Source organism: Nicotiana sylvestris, chromosome 12, assembly GCF_000393655.2.
Source record: "Nicotiana sylvestris chromosome 12, ASM39365v2, whole genome shotgun sequence".
NCBI lineage: Eukaryota > Viridiplantae > Streptophyta > Magnoliopsida > Solanales > Solanaceae > Nicotiana > Nicotiana sylvestris.
Genome location: NC_091068.1, coordinates 79,919,972 through 79,937,346, shown reverse-complemented (window position 1 = coordinate 79,937,346; position 17,375 = coordinate 79,919,972). Strand labels below are relative to the sequence as shown.

The 17,375-nt window shown below is 41.5% G+C and overlaps 2 protein-coding genes across 2 annotated transcripts; both read right to left on the bottom strand.

The window, feature by feature from the left end:
• Positions 1-4,959: 4,959 nt before the first annotated feature.
• On the bottom strand, positions 4,960-5,340 carry LOC138883265 (uncharacterized). The gene has a single exon (XM_070163945.1). It carries the CDS (start codon positions 5,338-5,340, stop codon positions 4,960-4,962), a length of 381 nt encoding a protein of 126 aa, XP_070020046.1.
• Positions 5,341-6,614: 1,274 nt separating this feature from the next.
• On the bottom strand, positions 6,615-9,325 carry LOC138883264 (uncharacterized). Its single transcript, XM_070163944.1, has 3 exons — positions 9,006-9,325; positions 7,997-8,585; positions 6,615-7,283 (listed from the first exon to the last, which is right to left on the bottom strand). Exons 1-3 carry the CDS (start codon positions 9,323-9,325, stop codon positions 6,615-6,617), a joined length of 1,578 nt encoding a protein of 525 aa, XP_070020045.1.
• Between the last annotated feature and the right edge of the window lie 8,050 nt (positions 9,326-17,375).

Genomic DNA, 17,375 nt, shown 5'->3' with positions numbered 1-17,375 from the left:
ACGACCTCCTTCATTTGATGAACACCACTATGATGAATGGAAGCTGCGTGTGGAAATATTTCTTCAGGCTACTGACTTTTAACTATGGATAATTGTTAGTCATGGACCAATCCTTCCAACTAAATTAGATAGTGAAGGTAACAAGTGCAACAAAAGAGAAGAGGAATACGATGAGGAATATCGTCAGCTAGTTCAGAAAAATGCTAAAGCAAAGGACCTGCTCAATAGAAGCTTTCCCAGAAACACACTATTCAGAGTATCCCCTTGCATCTCTGCTCATGATATATAGAGGACCTTGGAAAACTGACTTTGGAAATAAAAGCATCGAAGTAGCTTTGATAGTGATTGAAGAATCCAAAACAGAGGAAAAAGTGATAGGAATGATGGCCATGAGTGATTTAGAAACTGAAGATGAAGCAAACCAGGTAAGTATACCTGACTTGAAAGAAAATATTCATGCTATGTCTTAAAATAATTGATGGCCAGAATTATGACCTTAATGAATGAAATGGATAAAATGAGTACTGAAAATGATCATCTAATAAGCAACCTTTTTTGTGCCAAACTTGATATCAAAGAGCTTGAATCTAACAAAGCTAGATTAGAAAAACAGGTCAAAGATCTTAAGAACCAGGTTCTTGATCTTACTTCTGAGAATAAAAAGTCTCCTGATATACATGGCAAAGGAAAAATGAGTGATCAGCAGGATAAACTTGAAAAGGGATTAAAAATTGCTAATGATAATCTTTGTGATGTTGAACGTAGAAATAAAGTCCTGCATGAAAATCTAGAAAAGGCTAATTATGAACTCTCTAGACTAAGCAAATGTCATAGATCTTTTGATGCCTTGAATTGACTAAATGAAAGCTATAGCTCTAACAAATATGTAATTGGCTACAGAAAACCTGTCCCTAAGTTTGACCCAAAGTATGTAGGAATTTCTGATAATAACATGTGTACTCATTGTGGAAGAGTAAGACACTTTAGAAATACTTGTCCTGCCTTAATTCATGCTCAGTTTAGAAACACCTTTGGTATTGCCGAAAATGTGAAAAAGAATAGGAGCAAAAGGTTAATCCTCCTATCCATACTAAGTGGATTAAGGTAAAAAAAATAGCTTCTAATCCTCTCCCCTTATGGGCAAGAAGGGATCTGATTCATCCTTTTTCCAACAAAAAGGGACTCAAGCTTTTCGGGGTTCCCAAAACTAGCTTGTGAAATTTGGTAGGCTAAGATGAGAGGAAACAATCAGGACTGGTATCTAGACATTAGACGCTAAGACATATGACTGGAGAAAAGACAAACTTCCTCTCACTAACAGCCTTCCAAGAAGGGAGTGTGTCATTAAGAAATGGAAAAAGGGTCAGGTAACAAGTATTGGTAAGGTTAGAAAGTTACTGTCTCATGCTATAGAAGATGTGTATTATGTGGTAGGTCTTAAACATAATCTTCTTAGCATCTCTCAAATGTGCGACAAAGGTAATGAGGTCAAATTAAATTCCAAAATTTACACTGTCACTAAGCTTGATATTGATGAAATTGTGTTAAAGGGTAAGAGATATAATAATGTCTGCAAAATATCGATTATGTCACTTTCCAAGAGTGAGCACACATGCTTGAATGTAGTGGAAGATGATCCACTGCTATGGCATAGAAGACTTGGGCATGCTAGTATCTCTCAACTCAACAAGTTTGCAGCAAAGGACTTGGTCCTTGGGCTACCTAAAGTTGAGTTTACCTTTGACAAGGTATGTGATGCATGTGTTAGAAAAAACATGTTAGGTCATCTTTTTAGTCTAAAAATTTTGTAAGTACCTCTAAACCTCTGGAACTCCTTCACATGGACCTATGTGGACCAATGAGAATAAGGAGCAGAAGAGGTAAAAGTATGTATTTCTGATTGTTGATGACTTCTCCAGGTATAACTCAACTTTGTTTTTGGGATTCAAAGATGAAACCTTTGATGTTTTCTGTGTATTTGTCAGAATGATTCAACAATAGCTAGGAGGAAATATTTTAAGTATAAGAACTGACCATGTAATTGAATTTGAAAATTCAAAATTCCTTGAGTTATGTGGCTTACATGGTATTGATCATAATTTTTCTGCTCCTAGAACTCCACAACAAATTGGGTTGTAGAAAAAAAAATAGATCCTTAGAAGACATGGGGAGGACCATGTTGATTGCTAGTGGACTGCCTAACACTTTTTGGGTTGACGCAACGTCATGCCCCGAAAACCGAGGGGCGGGACCGACGCTTGACCGGGTAGCCCCCAGCCAAGCTGACCTGGGTGCCTTTCCTATTCCACGTGATACCCTACGTTTCCATTACCCATTAACCAAGTGAAATAGCCATTTATAAATTTAAACACATTCTTACGAGATTTACATAACATACATAGTTACTTAGCGTGGTTTACAAGTTATACAGCCCAAAATACATAAGTACATAACCCACATTTCCTGTCTACGGAGCCTCTAGAGATACAAAAGAGTGTTACAATACTTTCCGGTAACAAGGCTCCGGCTATACCTTACGCAAATACCAAAATAAAATTTTCGGGAGGATAAGCGGCATGAGCCACGCAGGGCCCCGAGAGGAAAGGGGCTCACCAATTCAGCTGACGGGAGGTGAAGGAGTGCTACTGTTGGTGGGTTGGAGTAACTGTTATGGAACCACCTACAATCATAACATGAATGTAGCGCCCCCAGCAAAAGGGACGTCAGTACATTTGAATTGTACTAGTATGTATGAACAAACTTTACCCCAAGTAAAATTAAGAAATACACAGATAACAAACAGTAATAGAATCAACAATCAAATGCACATGAAAGGAACAACCAAAGCCAAACAAACTCCACAATCTCTCCTTTTCCCCTTTCAACATTATTTCATCACATCAATGATTTCACAACTTTCACATATTTTTATTTCAATAGTGATTTCTATCACTTTTCCACCCTTATTACCTCGGCCACACTTATCACCACAACCCATACCTTATAACTTTGTGTTACGGCGCGCAACCCAATCCTACCGGACAATCACATTTCACACGACAATAACAACAATTCATAAAGAATTTTCATAAATGTCAATACCATTCCATCATATGCAACAGCCCGTATACAATTTAAGTCACAACGATAATTGCCCACGACAAGTCACGTATGATATTACCACAGTTGTTTCAATCGCATCAATTACGATTTCTTTCCATCATTTGTTACATAACTCTTACCACATAAATACATTCACACACACACTTGGTTTGTTTCCATTTACTTACACCATTATATCGGGAGACTTAACCAACAACATTCAAGGCATATTAATCACAAGAATCGCAAATAGTCCACAAAAGTAACACATACCAATTACTCGTACACCAAACAAGGTGACTTTACAAAGGTTAAAGTTAGCAATACATACCTAGAGTTGAATTCCCCCCCCCCTTTTTTCTTCTATTTCCAATTCACCAACAACCTAGTACCGTCAATCTAGTTCACAAGTTAACACATATAACTTAGAATTGAAGTTCACAAACTCAGCCCGAACTTACTTAGGTTATCAACTCCTCTTTTGCAAATCTTTAGTTCTACCCAATTCCTCTTACTAGATTCTAGGTTTTAAAGGACATGCATGTGTATCTCAACTCCCATTTTCAAGAATTAATGCATGAGAATCCCCCTTTTTGTTTAAATCTGAAAACAATGAAAAAGGGTTGGGGATTTTACCTGCAAAAATGGAGATGAAGACAATTGCTTGAAATTCCCTAGCCCGAGTGACTTTTAAGAATCAAATTGATGAAGGTAGGACTTTATCTCTCAAGAATTCTCTCTTCCCTCTCTCTAGTTTTGTTCAGAAAATATTTTCAAATAAGGGGTTGGGGTTTTTTATTGAAGAAGGGGTCGGGTTTAAAATTTAGAAAAATAGGAGCCCGAGTTAGGTATGCGATCGCAAAGTGGAAATGCGGTCCGCAGAATGGACCGCAAAAGTGCTCCCAAAATCTGAACACACTACCTTGGTATGTGGCAGAAATGCAGTCCGCATACCCATTATGCGGTCGCATAGTGCACCGCAGAACTGCCCCTTACAAAATCCCAAGGGAAATATGCGACGATTATGTGGTCCGCATATCTGTTATGCAATCGCATATTGGACCGCATATTTAACCTCCAATTCGACCAACACACTAACTCACTTTGCGGCGATTATGCGGTCCGCATATCTGTTATGCGACCGCATTCTAGACCGCAGAATTGCATTTCCTAGAAAACAGTATTTCTTGACTTTTTATAACATAGATCAGTACCAAAAGGGTCCAAACTGTGGCTCGATTAATTTTACACATTCCTAACATATATTCGGGACTTGGCACAATGAGCTACCCGGTTTTGAGTACAAGTTTTCACGGGGCCTTACATCCTCCCCCACTTAAAATCATTCGTCCTCGAATGAGGATTTTGGAAATCGGTTGGTTTTGAAAACATGATATGCAAATTCCCAATTTTTGAAAAAAAAAATTTGCCAGAGTTTCCTTTGTAATTAGACTTATCTACCTGTTAGAGAGCCCCCAAAACATCATTTCCAAACACCATTACGCTATCCTATTATCCTTACAACTGGTATACAATTCATTACCTTAGCACCTGCACATAATTTGGTCACTTCAATGAGTTCCATACAGTTCAACCACTCCAATACACTATACGTATTCCAATTAATCATTACCAATCTACACTGCCTTTAATCATTCACTTATCACATGAGTTCTTACAAAACTTTCATTTACCAAAAAGGGGCTTGCGCATGACTAAATTAATCACAACACATACAATTCTTGCACAACTTGAGGAGTTACAATAGTAAAGCATTAGGGAAAAATATGGGGTGTCTTTGCACCAGATTGAACACAACATCAGTTTACTTAGAAACAAGAGTTCGCACGATCACTACTAGACTTGATCAAACAGATGGCGATATTTTTCATTCATTTCACTTTCTGCTTCCCACGTGGCTTCCTCGACTTGTTCACTTTGCCATAGCACTTTAACTGAAGCAACTTCCTTGTTTCTCAATTTGCGGACTTGCCTATCAAGAATAGTGACCGGAATTTCTTCATATGATAACTCTTCATTGACCTCGATAGCCTCGATTGGCACGATGGTGGATGGGTCTCCAACCACTTTCTTTAACATAGACACATGGAACACTGGGTGCACTAATGATATTTCAGGGGGCAATTCTAGTCTATAGGCCACCTGTCCTATCCTTTGAGTGACCCGATACGGCCCTACGTATCTAGTACTCAACTTCCCTTTATTCCCAAATCGCATGACTCCCTTCATAGGAGATACCCTCAAGAACACCCAATCATCTACTTGGAATTCCAATGTTCTTCGACGAATGTCCGCATAAGATTTTTGGCGACTCTAAGCAGCTTTCAGCCTTTCCTGAATGATTTTAACTTTTTCCATAGCTTGGTGCACGAGATCTGGCCCTAACAATTCTGCTTCACCCACTTCGAACCATCCAATCGGAGACCTACATCTCCTACTGTACAATGCCTCAAATGGGGCCATCTGAATGCTAACATGAAAGCTGCTATTGTAAGCAAATTCTATAAGTGGCAAGTGATCATCCCTATTACCTTTGAAATCCAAGACACAAGCCCGTAACATATCTTCAAGCGTCTGAATAGTCCGCTCCGCTTGACCATCAGTCTGCGGATGGAAAGCCGTGCTGAGATTCACCTGAGTACCCAAACCTTGCTGAAATTTCTTCCAAAAATTAGTTGTGAACTGGGCCCCTCGATCTGAGATAATATAAAGTGGAGTGCCATGAAGCCCTACTATTTCCTTGATATACAATTGAGCATATTGTTCCGCAGTATCCGTGGACTTGACCGGCAAGAAGTGAGCTGATTTGGTGAGTCGATCCACTATTACCCAAATTGAGTCAAACTTGTGTTGAGTGCGAGGTAACCCTACCACGAAATCCATGTTGATCATCTCCCATTTCCACATTGGTATTTCCATAAGCTGAGTTAACCCACCGGGCCGCTGGTGCTCAGCTTTTACTTGCTGATAATTCAGACATTTAGATACAAAGTCCGCCACACCCCTCTTCATACCTTTCCACCAATAAATTTCCTTGAGATCACGGTACATTTTCGTAGAACCTGGGTGCACAGAATACCTGGAATTATGAGCCTCCACCATTACCCTCCCCCGAAGATTATCCACATCTGGAACACATAGCCTACCTTGACATCGTAATACACCATCCTCACCACCGACTGAAAATGTCGAAGTCTTGTTATTCAAAACTGCTTCCTTCATCTGTGCTAATGCTGGATCAATGAGCTGCTTTTCCTTGACTTCCACTACTAGTGACGATTCTACTTTATTACGCACCATAACCTTCCCCTCGTCTGAGGTCGAAATACGAACCCCCAGACTGGCCAATTGATAAACCTCCCGAGCCTAAGGCCTCTGATCCACTCCCAAATGAGCCAAACTACCGATGGACTTCCGACTGAGAGCGTCGGCCACCACATTCGCCTTCCCTGGATGGTATAAAATATCCATATCATAATCCTTGATCAATTCTACCACCGCCGCTGCCTTAAATTCAACTCCTTCTGCTTGAACAAATATTGGAGGCTCTTGTGCTCCGAGAACACATCCACATGGACCCCATAAAGATGATGCCGCCATACTTTCAAGGCAAATACAACTGCAGCAAGCTCCAAATCATGCGTCGGATAATTCTTCTCGTGATTCTTGAGTTGCCTTGAAGCATACGTTATAACCTTCCCATGTTGCATCAACACACACCCCAAACCGACCCTGGAGGCATCGCAATAAACCACAAATCCTTCCCTGCCTTCCGGCAAGGTCAATATCGGCGCCGAGGTCAATCTCGACTTCAATTCCTGAAAACTTTTCTCACAAGCGTCGGACCATTGGAACTTAACTGCTTTCTGCGTCAACTTAGTCAAAGGGGAGGCGAGGGTAGAGAATCCCTCCACAAACCTCCGATAATACCCCGCTAAACCCAAGAAGCTACGGATCTCCGTCGGGATCGTGGGTCTAGGCCAATCTTTTACTACTGCAATCTTCTGGGGATCCACCTGAATCCCTTCACTGGAAACAACATGGCCCAAAAAGGTAACGGACTCCAACCAAAATTCACATTTTGTAAATTTAGCATACAACTGGTGCTGATAAAGGGTCTGCAGAACTGCCCTGAGGTAATCGGCTTGATCCTCCCGGCTCTGCAAATAAACAAGGATGTCATCAATGAAAACAATCACAAAGGAGTCTAGAAATGGCTTGAAGACCCGATTCATAAGATCCATGAAAGCTGTCGGGGCGTTGATTAGCCCAAAAGACATGACCAAGAATTCAAAGTGACCATAGCGAGTTCTGAAAGCGGTCTTAGGAATATCATGTTCTCTAATCTTCAATTGGTGACACCCGGACCGTAGATCAATTTTGGAAAAGAACCTCGCACCTTGCAATTGGTCGAACAAATCATCTATCCGGGGCAAAGGATATTTATTCTTGATTGTGACCTTGTTAAGCTACCGATAATCAATACACATCCGGAGTGACCCATCCTTCTTTCTGACAAAAAGAACCAGGGCACCCCACGGTGACACACTTGGCCGTATGAACCCCTTTTCTAATAAATCCTCCAGCTGTTCCTTTAACTCCCTTAACTCCGCTGGCGCCATTTTGTATGGTGGAATAGATATCGGTCGCGTATCTGGCAATACATCAATCCCGAAATCAATCTCTCCCTCTGGCAGGATCCCTGGAAGCTTGTCCAGAAACACTTCAAGAAACTCATTCACGACTGGCATGGACTCGGGGACAGACACTTCTGAAGTGGTGTCCGCCACCCGGACCAAATGGTAGATACACCCCTTCCTAATCATCTTCGAAGACTTAAGGTAGGAAACAAACCTACATTTCGGCACCACACCATTTCTTTCCACTCAATAACCGGCTTATTAGGGAACTCAAGCCTCATGACTCTCGTTTGGCAATCAAGTTTAGCAAAGCATGAATAAAGCCAGTTCATTCCCATAATCACATCAAAATCCACCATTTCAAGCTCAATAATATCGGCCATGGTAGCACGACCACATACCATGACAACACAATTCCTATAAACTCGCGTAGCTGTAATAGAATCACCAACCGAAGTCGATACAGAGAACGGCTCATGAAGCTGTTCGGGTTCTACCCCAAAACTTGAAGCAATGAATGGGGTGACATAAGACAAAGAGGGCCCCGGATCAATAAGAGCATAACAATCAATGGCCTGAACAGACAAGATACATGTAGCAACATCTGGGGAGGCCTCTGCACTCTGGCGACCACTCAAGGCGTAAAACCGGCTGGGTACACCTCTACCACGATCTCCACCCCTAACTACACCGTGCCCTGCTGGGGCTGGAGGACGCATGGATGATGTGGCAGCTGGAGAATCGGATGACTGAGCAAATCCCCTACCCATGCTCTGACTGGGCGCACGGCAATCCCGCTGGATATGACCTCTCACCCCGCATCTATAACACACCGGAATATCTAAATAAAAAATCTCAGAATGGAACCTCCCATACTTGGGGCATGAAGCCCTCCCCTGTTGCTGTGATCTCCCTCCTGGACGACCGGAATGATGGGGTCTCCTGTCTGAACCTGATCTCAAGTGACTGCTCTGCTGATAACTGTGCACAGATAGCGGTGCGCTTGCTGAGGACTGGGCATATGACTGGATGGCCCTGATGGCCCTCTCCCCGGAATTGGTCTCCCTGAGTGACCCGCTGATCGGGCCCTGCTGCTACTCTCTCTTTCTGCCTGTATTTTCAACTTCCTAGCCTCTGTGGCATGATCTAACCCCCACAATCTTCCCATAATTCATATCTGAGTGTAAGGGCGTTATAGCAGCCTCATTCACCACCAAAGGACTAAGACCCTGAACGAATCACCGAACTCGAGCATCCATGGTCGACACTAACTGAGGAGCATACTTGGACAACCTCACAAACTCCATGTAGTACTCCCAAACACTCATACTGCCCTGCTTAAGGACCTCAAACTCTGTGGCACGGGCCGCCATTGTCTCGACAGGCAAGAAGTGGTCCATGAATGTATCTACAAACTTATCCCATCTAGCCGGAGGTCTTACCTCCCCACGGGAATCCTCCCACATCTCGAACCATGAATACGCTGCTCCCCTCAACTTGTATGAAACCAACTCAACCCCTTCTGTCTCTGTAGCCTTCATCACTCGAAAGGTCTTATACATTTCATCAAGGAAATCCTACGAACCGGCCTCTGGGTCTGTGCCCGTGAACTCTGGAGGGGCCAACCGCAGAAACTGGTTGACTCTGGAGCTGGTGGAATCTCCCTGTCCGCTGGGGGGCGCAGGGGCATCATGAGATCTCTGGGCCTGAGCGGCCACTAACTGGGTCAACATATGGATGGCTACTCTAAGGTCCCCATCAGAAACCCCGGGACCGGAAGCTGAAATTGCATCAAGATCAGGAATATCAATGGGAGGGATGGTAGCACCCTCTGCCGTAGCTGGAACAGGAATACTTGGATCTGGAATAGATGGGCCAGGCAAAATCGAGACCGGGGAGTCACTCTCACCCACGGCATTATGTACATGATTCATAGCCACACTTGGGGTGGCATTGGCCCCGAGGCCGAGTCTAGCTCTCTTCTTAGGTGCCATTACTGAAAATTTGGAACAGAGCACGAGTTAGATGTAAATACTTCCACTTTTCACTTCACCGCACGATATAGAGTAACAAAGAAGAAGGTAATTTCCTAAATGCCCATGTAGCCTCCAACTTATAGATGTGGTCGACAACACACCGATAAGAAGGACTCTACTAGACACGGCTCCGAGACATCCTAGGACACTTTAATACCTTAGGCTTTGATACCAAGTTTGTCACGCCTAGAAAACCGAGGGGCATGACCAGCGCTCGACCGGGTTGCCCCCAGCCAAGCGGACCTGGGTGCCTTTCCTATTCCATGTGATACCCTGCGTTTCTATTACCCATTAACCAAGTGAAATAGCCATTTATAAATTTAAACACATTCTTATGAGATTTACATAACATACATAGTTACTTAGCGTGGTTTACAAGTGATACTGCCCAAAATACATAAGTACATAACCCACATTTCCTGTCTACGAAGCCTCTAGAGATACAAAAGAGTGTTACAATACTTGCCGGTAACAAGGCTCCGGCTAAACCTTACGCAAATACCAAAATAAAATTTTTGGGAGGATAAGCGGCATGAGCCACGCAGGGCCCCGAGAGGAAAGGGGCTCACCAATTCAGCTGACGGGAGGTGAAGGAGTGCTACTGTCGGTGGGCTGGAGTACCTGTTATGGAACCACCTACAATCATAACACGAATGTAGCGCCCCCGGCAAAAGGGACATCAGTACATTTGAATTGTACTGGTATGTATGAACAAACTTTACCCCAAGTAAAATCAAGAAATACACAAATAACAAATAGTAATAGAATCAACAATCAAATGCACATGAAAGGAACAACCAAAGCCAAACAAACTCCACAATCTCTCTTTTTCCCCTTTCAACATTATTTCATCACATCAATGATTTCACAACTTTCACATATTTTTATTTCAATAGTGATTTCGATCACTTTTCCACCCTTATTACCTCGGCCACCCTTATCACCACAACCCACACCTTATAACTTTGTATTGCGGCGTGCAACCCAATCCCACCGGACAATCACATTTCATACGACAATAACAATAATTCACAAAGAATTTTCATAAACGTCAATACCGTTTCCATCATATGCAACAACCCGTATACAATTTATGTCACAATGATAATTGCCCGCGACAAGTCACGTATGATATTACCACAGTAGTTTCAATTGCATCAATTATGATTTCTTTCCATTATTTTTTACACAGCTCTTACCCCATAAACACATTCACACACACACACACACTTGGTTTGTTGCTATTTACTTACACCATTATATCGGGAGACTTAACCAACAACATTCAAGGCATATTAATCACAAGAATTCGCAAATAGTCAACATAAGTAACACATACCAATTACTCATACACCAAACAAGGTGACTTTACAAAGGTTAAAGTTAGCAATACATACCTGGAGTCGAATTCCCCCCCTTTTTTCTTCTATTTCCAATTCACCAACAACCTAGTACCGTCAATCTAGTTCGCAAGTTAACACATATAACTTAGAATTGAAGTTCACAAACTCAGCCCGAACTTACTTAGGTTATCAACCCCTCTTTTGCAAATCTTTTGTTCTACCCAATTCCTCTTACTAGATTCTAGGTTTTAAAGGACATGCATGTGTATCTCAACTTCCATTTTCAAGAATTAACGCATAAGAATCCCCCTTTTTGTTTAAATCTGAAAACAATGAAAAAGGGTTGGGGATTTTACCTGCAAAAACGGAGATGAAGACAATTGCTTGAAATTCTCCGGCCCGAGTGACTTTGAAGAATCAAATTGATGAAGGTAGGACTTTATCTCTCAATAATTCTCTCTTCCATCTCTCTAGTTTTGTTCAGAAAATATGTTAAAATAAGGGGTTGGGGTGTTTTATTGTAGAAGGGGTCGGGTTTAAAATTTAGAAAAATAGGAGCCCGAGTTAGGTATGCGATCGCACTTTGCGATCGCAGAGTGGAAATGCGGTCCACAAAATGGACCGCAAAAGTGCTTCCAAAATCTTAACACACTGCCTGGGTATGTGGTAAATGCGGTCCGCATACCCATTATGCAGTCGCATAGTGCATCGCAGAACTGCCTCTCACAAAATCCCAAGGGAAATATGCGACGACTATGCAGTCCGCATATCCGTTATGCGATCGCATATTGTACCGCATATTTAACCTCCAATTCGACCAACACACTGACTCACTTTGCGGCGATTATGCGGTCCGCATATCTGTATGCGATCGCATTCTCGACCGCAGAATTGCATTTCCTGGAAAACAGTATTTCTTGACTTTTTATAACATAGATCAGTACCAAAAGGGTCCGAACCGCGGCTCGCTTAATTTTACACATTCCTAACATATATTCGGGACTTGGCATCACGAGCTACCCGGTTTTGAGTACAAGATTTCATGGGGCCTTACAGGCAATCAATACTGCTTGCTACTTGCTAAATAGATGCATGGTCAGATCCATTCTTGAGAAAAATCCATATGAGCTGCTTCGAGGAAGAAAACCCAACATCACTCACCTGAGAGCCTTTGGGTGCAAATGTTTTGTGTAGAATAATGAGAAAGAATCTCGAGGTAAGTTTGATGACAGAAGTGATGAGGGAATTTTCTTGGATTACTCTCCACATAGTAAGGTCTATAAGGTTTTTAATAAAAGAACTATGTGTGTGGAAGAAAATATTCATGTTATTTTTTATGAATCTAACAATTTGGTTGAGAAAGGTCTACAGGATGAAGATTATGTGATGGGACTCGCTGGTGATGGAGATACGAAGGAATTTGATGAAGATGGATCTGAAAAACACAAGGAAATTGACAGTGATCCTGAGGAACAAGAAGAAAAAAGAATTACTCTAACTACTGACCAGACTAATGAAGTCACACCTACTGAACCTGCTCCTTTGGTTCACTCCTCGGGTGAATGTTCTTTGGGTATACAGATCAGACCATGCAAGCATCAAAGCTCATATCCTCTTGAGAATATCATCTCTGATCCAAATGCAGGGGCGCAAACCAGGTCTTCTCTAAGAAATCTATGTGCACTCACAGTATTCCTATCACAGGTTGAACCTAAGACCATCAAAGAAGCTCTAAAGGATCCAGACTGGATCATAGCCATGCAAGAGGAGTTAAATCAGTTTGAGAGAAGCTAGGTCTAGCACCTGGTACAGACCTAAGAATAGAACTATCATAAGTACCAGATAGAAGTTCAGAAATAAATTTGATGAACAAGGAAATATCACAAGAAATAAGGCCAGGCTGGTAGTTCACGGATACAATCAAGAGGAGGACATTGACTATGATGAGACATTTGCACCTGTGGCAAGAATGGAGGCTATAAGAATGATGATAGCCTTTGCTGCCCACACAGAGTTTACTTTATATTAGATGGATGTAAAAAGTGCCTTTTTGAATGGTTATCTAAAGGAGGAAGTGTTTGTCAAACAACGTCCTGGATTTGAAAGTGAAGAATTTCCTGACTATGTGTTCAAACTGGATAAAGCTCTTTATGGATTGAAACAGGCTCCAATAGCTTGGTATGAAAAGTTCTCAAAATTCCTATTAGCTAACAACTTTGTAAGAGGAAAGGTGGACAACACTCTATTTCTAAGAAGCAGAGGGAAGAATATTCTGATTATGCAAGTGTATATGGACAACAATATCTTTGGGGATACCAATGAAGCAATGTCCAAGGAATTTGCTGAGATGGTGGGAAATGAGTTTGAAGTGAGCATGATGGGTAAATTGAACTTCTTCCTGAGGCTGTAAATCAAGCAAACACCCACTGGAACCATGATACATTAGCAGAAATATATCAAGGAACTGTTGAAAAAGTTCAACATGGATTCTTCTAAGTCTATTGACACACCCATTGCAATTGTGACAAAGTTGGACCTTGATGAAGAATGAAAAAGTGTGGAACAGAAACTATATATAGGAATGATTGGGTCAGTGTTGTACCTCACAGCAAGCAGGCCTAATATAGTGTTCAGTGTGGGACTATGTGCAAGATTTCAGGCAAATCCCAAGGAATATCACCTGAAGGCTATCAAAAGAATACTAAGATATCTCAAGGGGACTCCTGACCTCTGTCTATGGTATTCCAGAGGGTATAGATTTGATCTATCTGGTTATATTGATGCTGACTATGCAGGTTTTCATGTTGACAGGAAAAGTACTTCAGGAACAGCTCATTTTCTAGGTTCTTGTATGGTGTCTTGGGAACTAAAAAGCAAAAAATCAGTGTCCTTATCTACAGCTGAGGTTGAATATGCGACAGCAGTATCCTGCTATGCTCAGTTGCTCTAGATAAGACAACAACTAAGGGACTATGGTATATTTGTTGATTGTGTTCCCATTTTCTGTGATAACACCAGTGCTAAAAACATTGCTAGCAATCCATGTCATCACAATAGAACCAAGCACATTGACATTAGACATCACTTTCTTAGAGACAATGTTGAAAAAGGGAATATCTGAACTAACTTTTATAAAACTAAAGATCAAATTGCTGATATTTTTAATAAAGCTTTCAGTAGGGATCACTTTGAAAGGAATAGACTAGAATTAGGTTTAATCAACTCTTCCCACTAAGTTGAACCCCAGTAATTGGCTAGAAAATACATAATAAGATGTAGATAATTAAGCACAATGTGTTTGATTCATCTCTGTGCTTGTATTAAGCTCACACACTTGCTTGGAAAATCTGGCTGCTAACTGTGTTGCATGATACTAATATGAAATGTTGAAGCTTTATTGCAGAAAAAAATAAGAAGTTGCTAAGGAGTTGGTTCTTTGACTCAGGTACGTGTCATACTATCTTAAGTCACTAGGAATCTATATTCTAAAATTATTGTTATACTCAGATTTCTAATTCCCTTTTTATCACTTCCAATTGTCTTCTAGTCAAAGAGTATGAACCCTAGTGTAATTAGAGATCAATTACTCCCGAAATTCTAACAGTCAAAGTGACAGTTATAAGAGTCCCGTTAGAATTCAAATTTGGTCACCTTCTCTCTTCCAGTCAAATCAGGAGTAACGCCTTTAAAAGGCTCTTATGATCAGCTTCTCACATCTCACTATTTCTCTCAAACCTTAAACAAGAATTGAAAGTAATTATCAAGAACTAATTCTCCTTTTCTCTTCTTCGAGTCTCTCATCTGATCACCATGCCTAAAGTCAGTCAAACACCCTCTAAAGCTAAATCATCAACCAAGTCTGAAGAAAACCCCAAAATCATGAAGCCCAAATCCAAGAAAAATACCAAGCCATCAAGGGAACCCACACATGCTCCTTCTCCTTTGATATCCTCCACTAAACTTACATCACCATTCCATGTTCCTAGTGTTAATGTTGCTCCTATCTTTCCCATCTCCATTGTATCCCCTCCTCCAAAAACAACTACCCATGCACCTGAGCTTCCTGCGAAAATTACCTCTAAGTCCACAAAATTCAAAGGTACTCCAAGAAAATCTATCAAGAAATTGCGTGATGTTGCTACTCAGGGTAACATTATAGCCAAGGAATTTGTGGTTCTGGGGGAATCCGTGCTAGTTACTACTGATCAGGTACAACATCCTCTCTCCAAATTAGATGTTTTGGTGTCTTCCATAGATGTTATACCCCTAAATACTCTCCCACCCACGAGTGAGAAGTCACCAATAGAGGAATTCACTGTAGAAAAGGTTGTAGGGGGTCTGGGAAAGAGGTAGATGCTATGGCTGTGGAGCCTGTGGTTGAGGGGGAAGGAAGTAAAGAACCTGTGCAAAAAGAGGCTTCTGATAGCCTTTTTTTAGTTGGACTGAGGATGAAGAAGTTGATGAGGAAAAAAAGAAGAAGAAGTTGTGAATAGTCATGAGGAACACGATGCTCAAAACATAGACAATGAAAAAGAGAAGAGTGAGAATGAAGGAGAATCTAGAGATGAGACGGAGAGTGTTACAGATGATAAAACAGTTGAACAGACTAATGATTCTGTAGAAAACGAAAATTATAGTGAAGAAGAAGAGGACTTTGAAAGTGGGGGTGAGGATCAAGCAAAGGTGACTGAGAGTGAAGGAGGTGATGAAGAGAGTGAGGAAGAAGAAGGGAATGCGAGTGAGGAATCTGAAGGTTCCATGACAATTGGAAACACTGTCATAGCTCCTTCACAAGAAACTGGTGCGGAGACAAGGTCTCAATAACTTGGGTCTCTGTTAACTCTTTTCATTGGAGATGAGGAAATTAGCAGTGATGAAGATGATGTGCCACTATCTGAGGTAGGGAAGAATCCAGAAAGACCCATGTGAAATCTACAAAAGTCAGTTGTCTCAACAAGGAAAGAAGTGGCTCCTCCTACCAGAACTTCTCTCACAAGGAGTAAAAGAAAGTTTGTTGATGCACAAATCATTAAGGAGTCTAGAAGTGCAAATAAGCCAAAGAAGAAGGTCTCAATTGTGGAACACATTGTTGAGGTGGATGGAGAAGATGAGACTGACTCTGCCTTGCCAGCTAAGTCTGCTACACCAAAGAGGAAGGGTGACAAAGTCACCACACCTGCTACCTCTTCTGCAAGGGCCAGTAGGGGTAAGACAAGAAAGAATGTGCCAGCTGCAGTTGATCGACTCACAGAGTTCAGGAACAGAAAAGTGTTAAATGGGAAGATTCTTGGAGACAGTGATAAGAAGAGGATGGCTCAACTGGTTGAAAAACTTGAGCTACAGGAGTTGAAGCACATGTTTATCAAAGCTTTTCCCCCAGTATGTGTTCCTGCTATGGTGGAGTTCTATACAAACTTTAAATTTGATGGGAATGTAGTCAAGAGTAAAGTAGGGGGCTTTGAGATGGAATTTGATACTGAGGAACTGGGGATGTTTTTGAATATTTCTTCCTTGGGATTTGACAATTACTTGAAGAATAGGTGGCCAACTATAGACAATGATGTTGACACTGCATTGTGGTCACCAGGAAGTTCTCCCAAAAGTTTGAACTAGATGCTCCCTAAAAAGTGTACTAGACTGATATGACTCCCTTCAACAAATTACTGTTTTAGTTTGTCAACTCCTGCATTCTTCAGAGGTCTGAGATAAGGCATGAAGCTACTCTACTGGACATGGAAGTGATGGAGCTTCTTAACACTGGTAGACCTATCAATCTTCCTAGTCTAATGATTCAGCACATGGCAAGAGCTGCAAATGCTTCCAAACCCAAGCATGCTATGCCTTATGGTTTCATAGCTGTTTGACAAGCTCAATATTGCCTTACCTGAGCTTAAGTTTGGAAATCACAATGACGTTTTGAATGTTGTTACCCTCAAGCAGTGTGGATATGAGGAGATCAAGGCTAGATGACCCACATGATCTGTTATTCTACATGGGAGCAGTAGGGTTACAGAGCTCAGGAAAAGGCTGGAGTTGACTATTGAAGAGAATATCAAGCTTCGTGAAGACAATAATAAGCTGAGAAAGAAAACAAAGAAACTCAGGGAAGAACTTAGAAAGGATAAGGAGGCTCATGCCCAACAGATTGCCACCCTTGTGAAAGCTTTGACCCTCCTCTGCTTCTCACCCATGACCCTGTTCCTTCCTAGTGTCCTTAGTTCTTTTGCTATTCT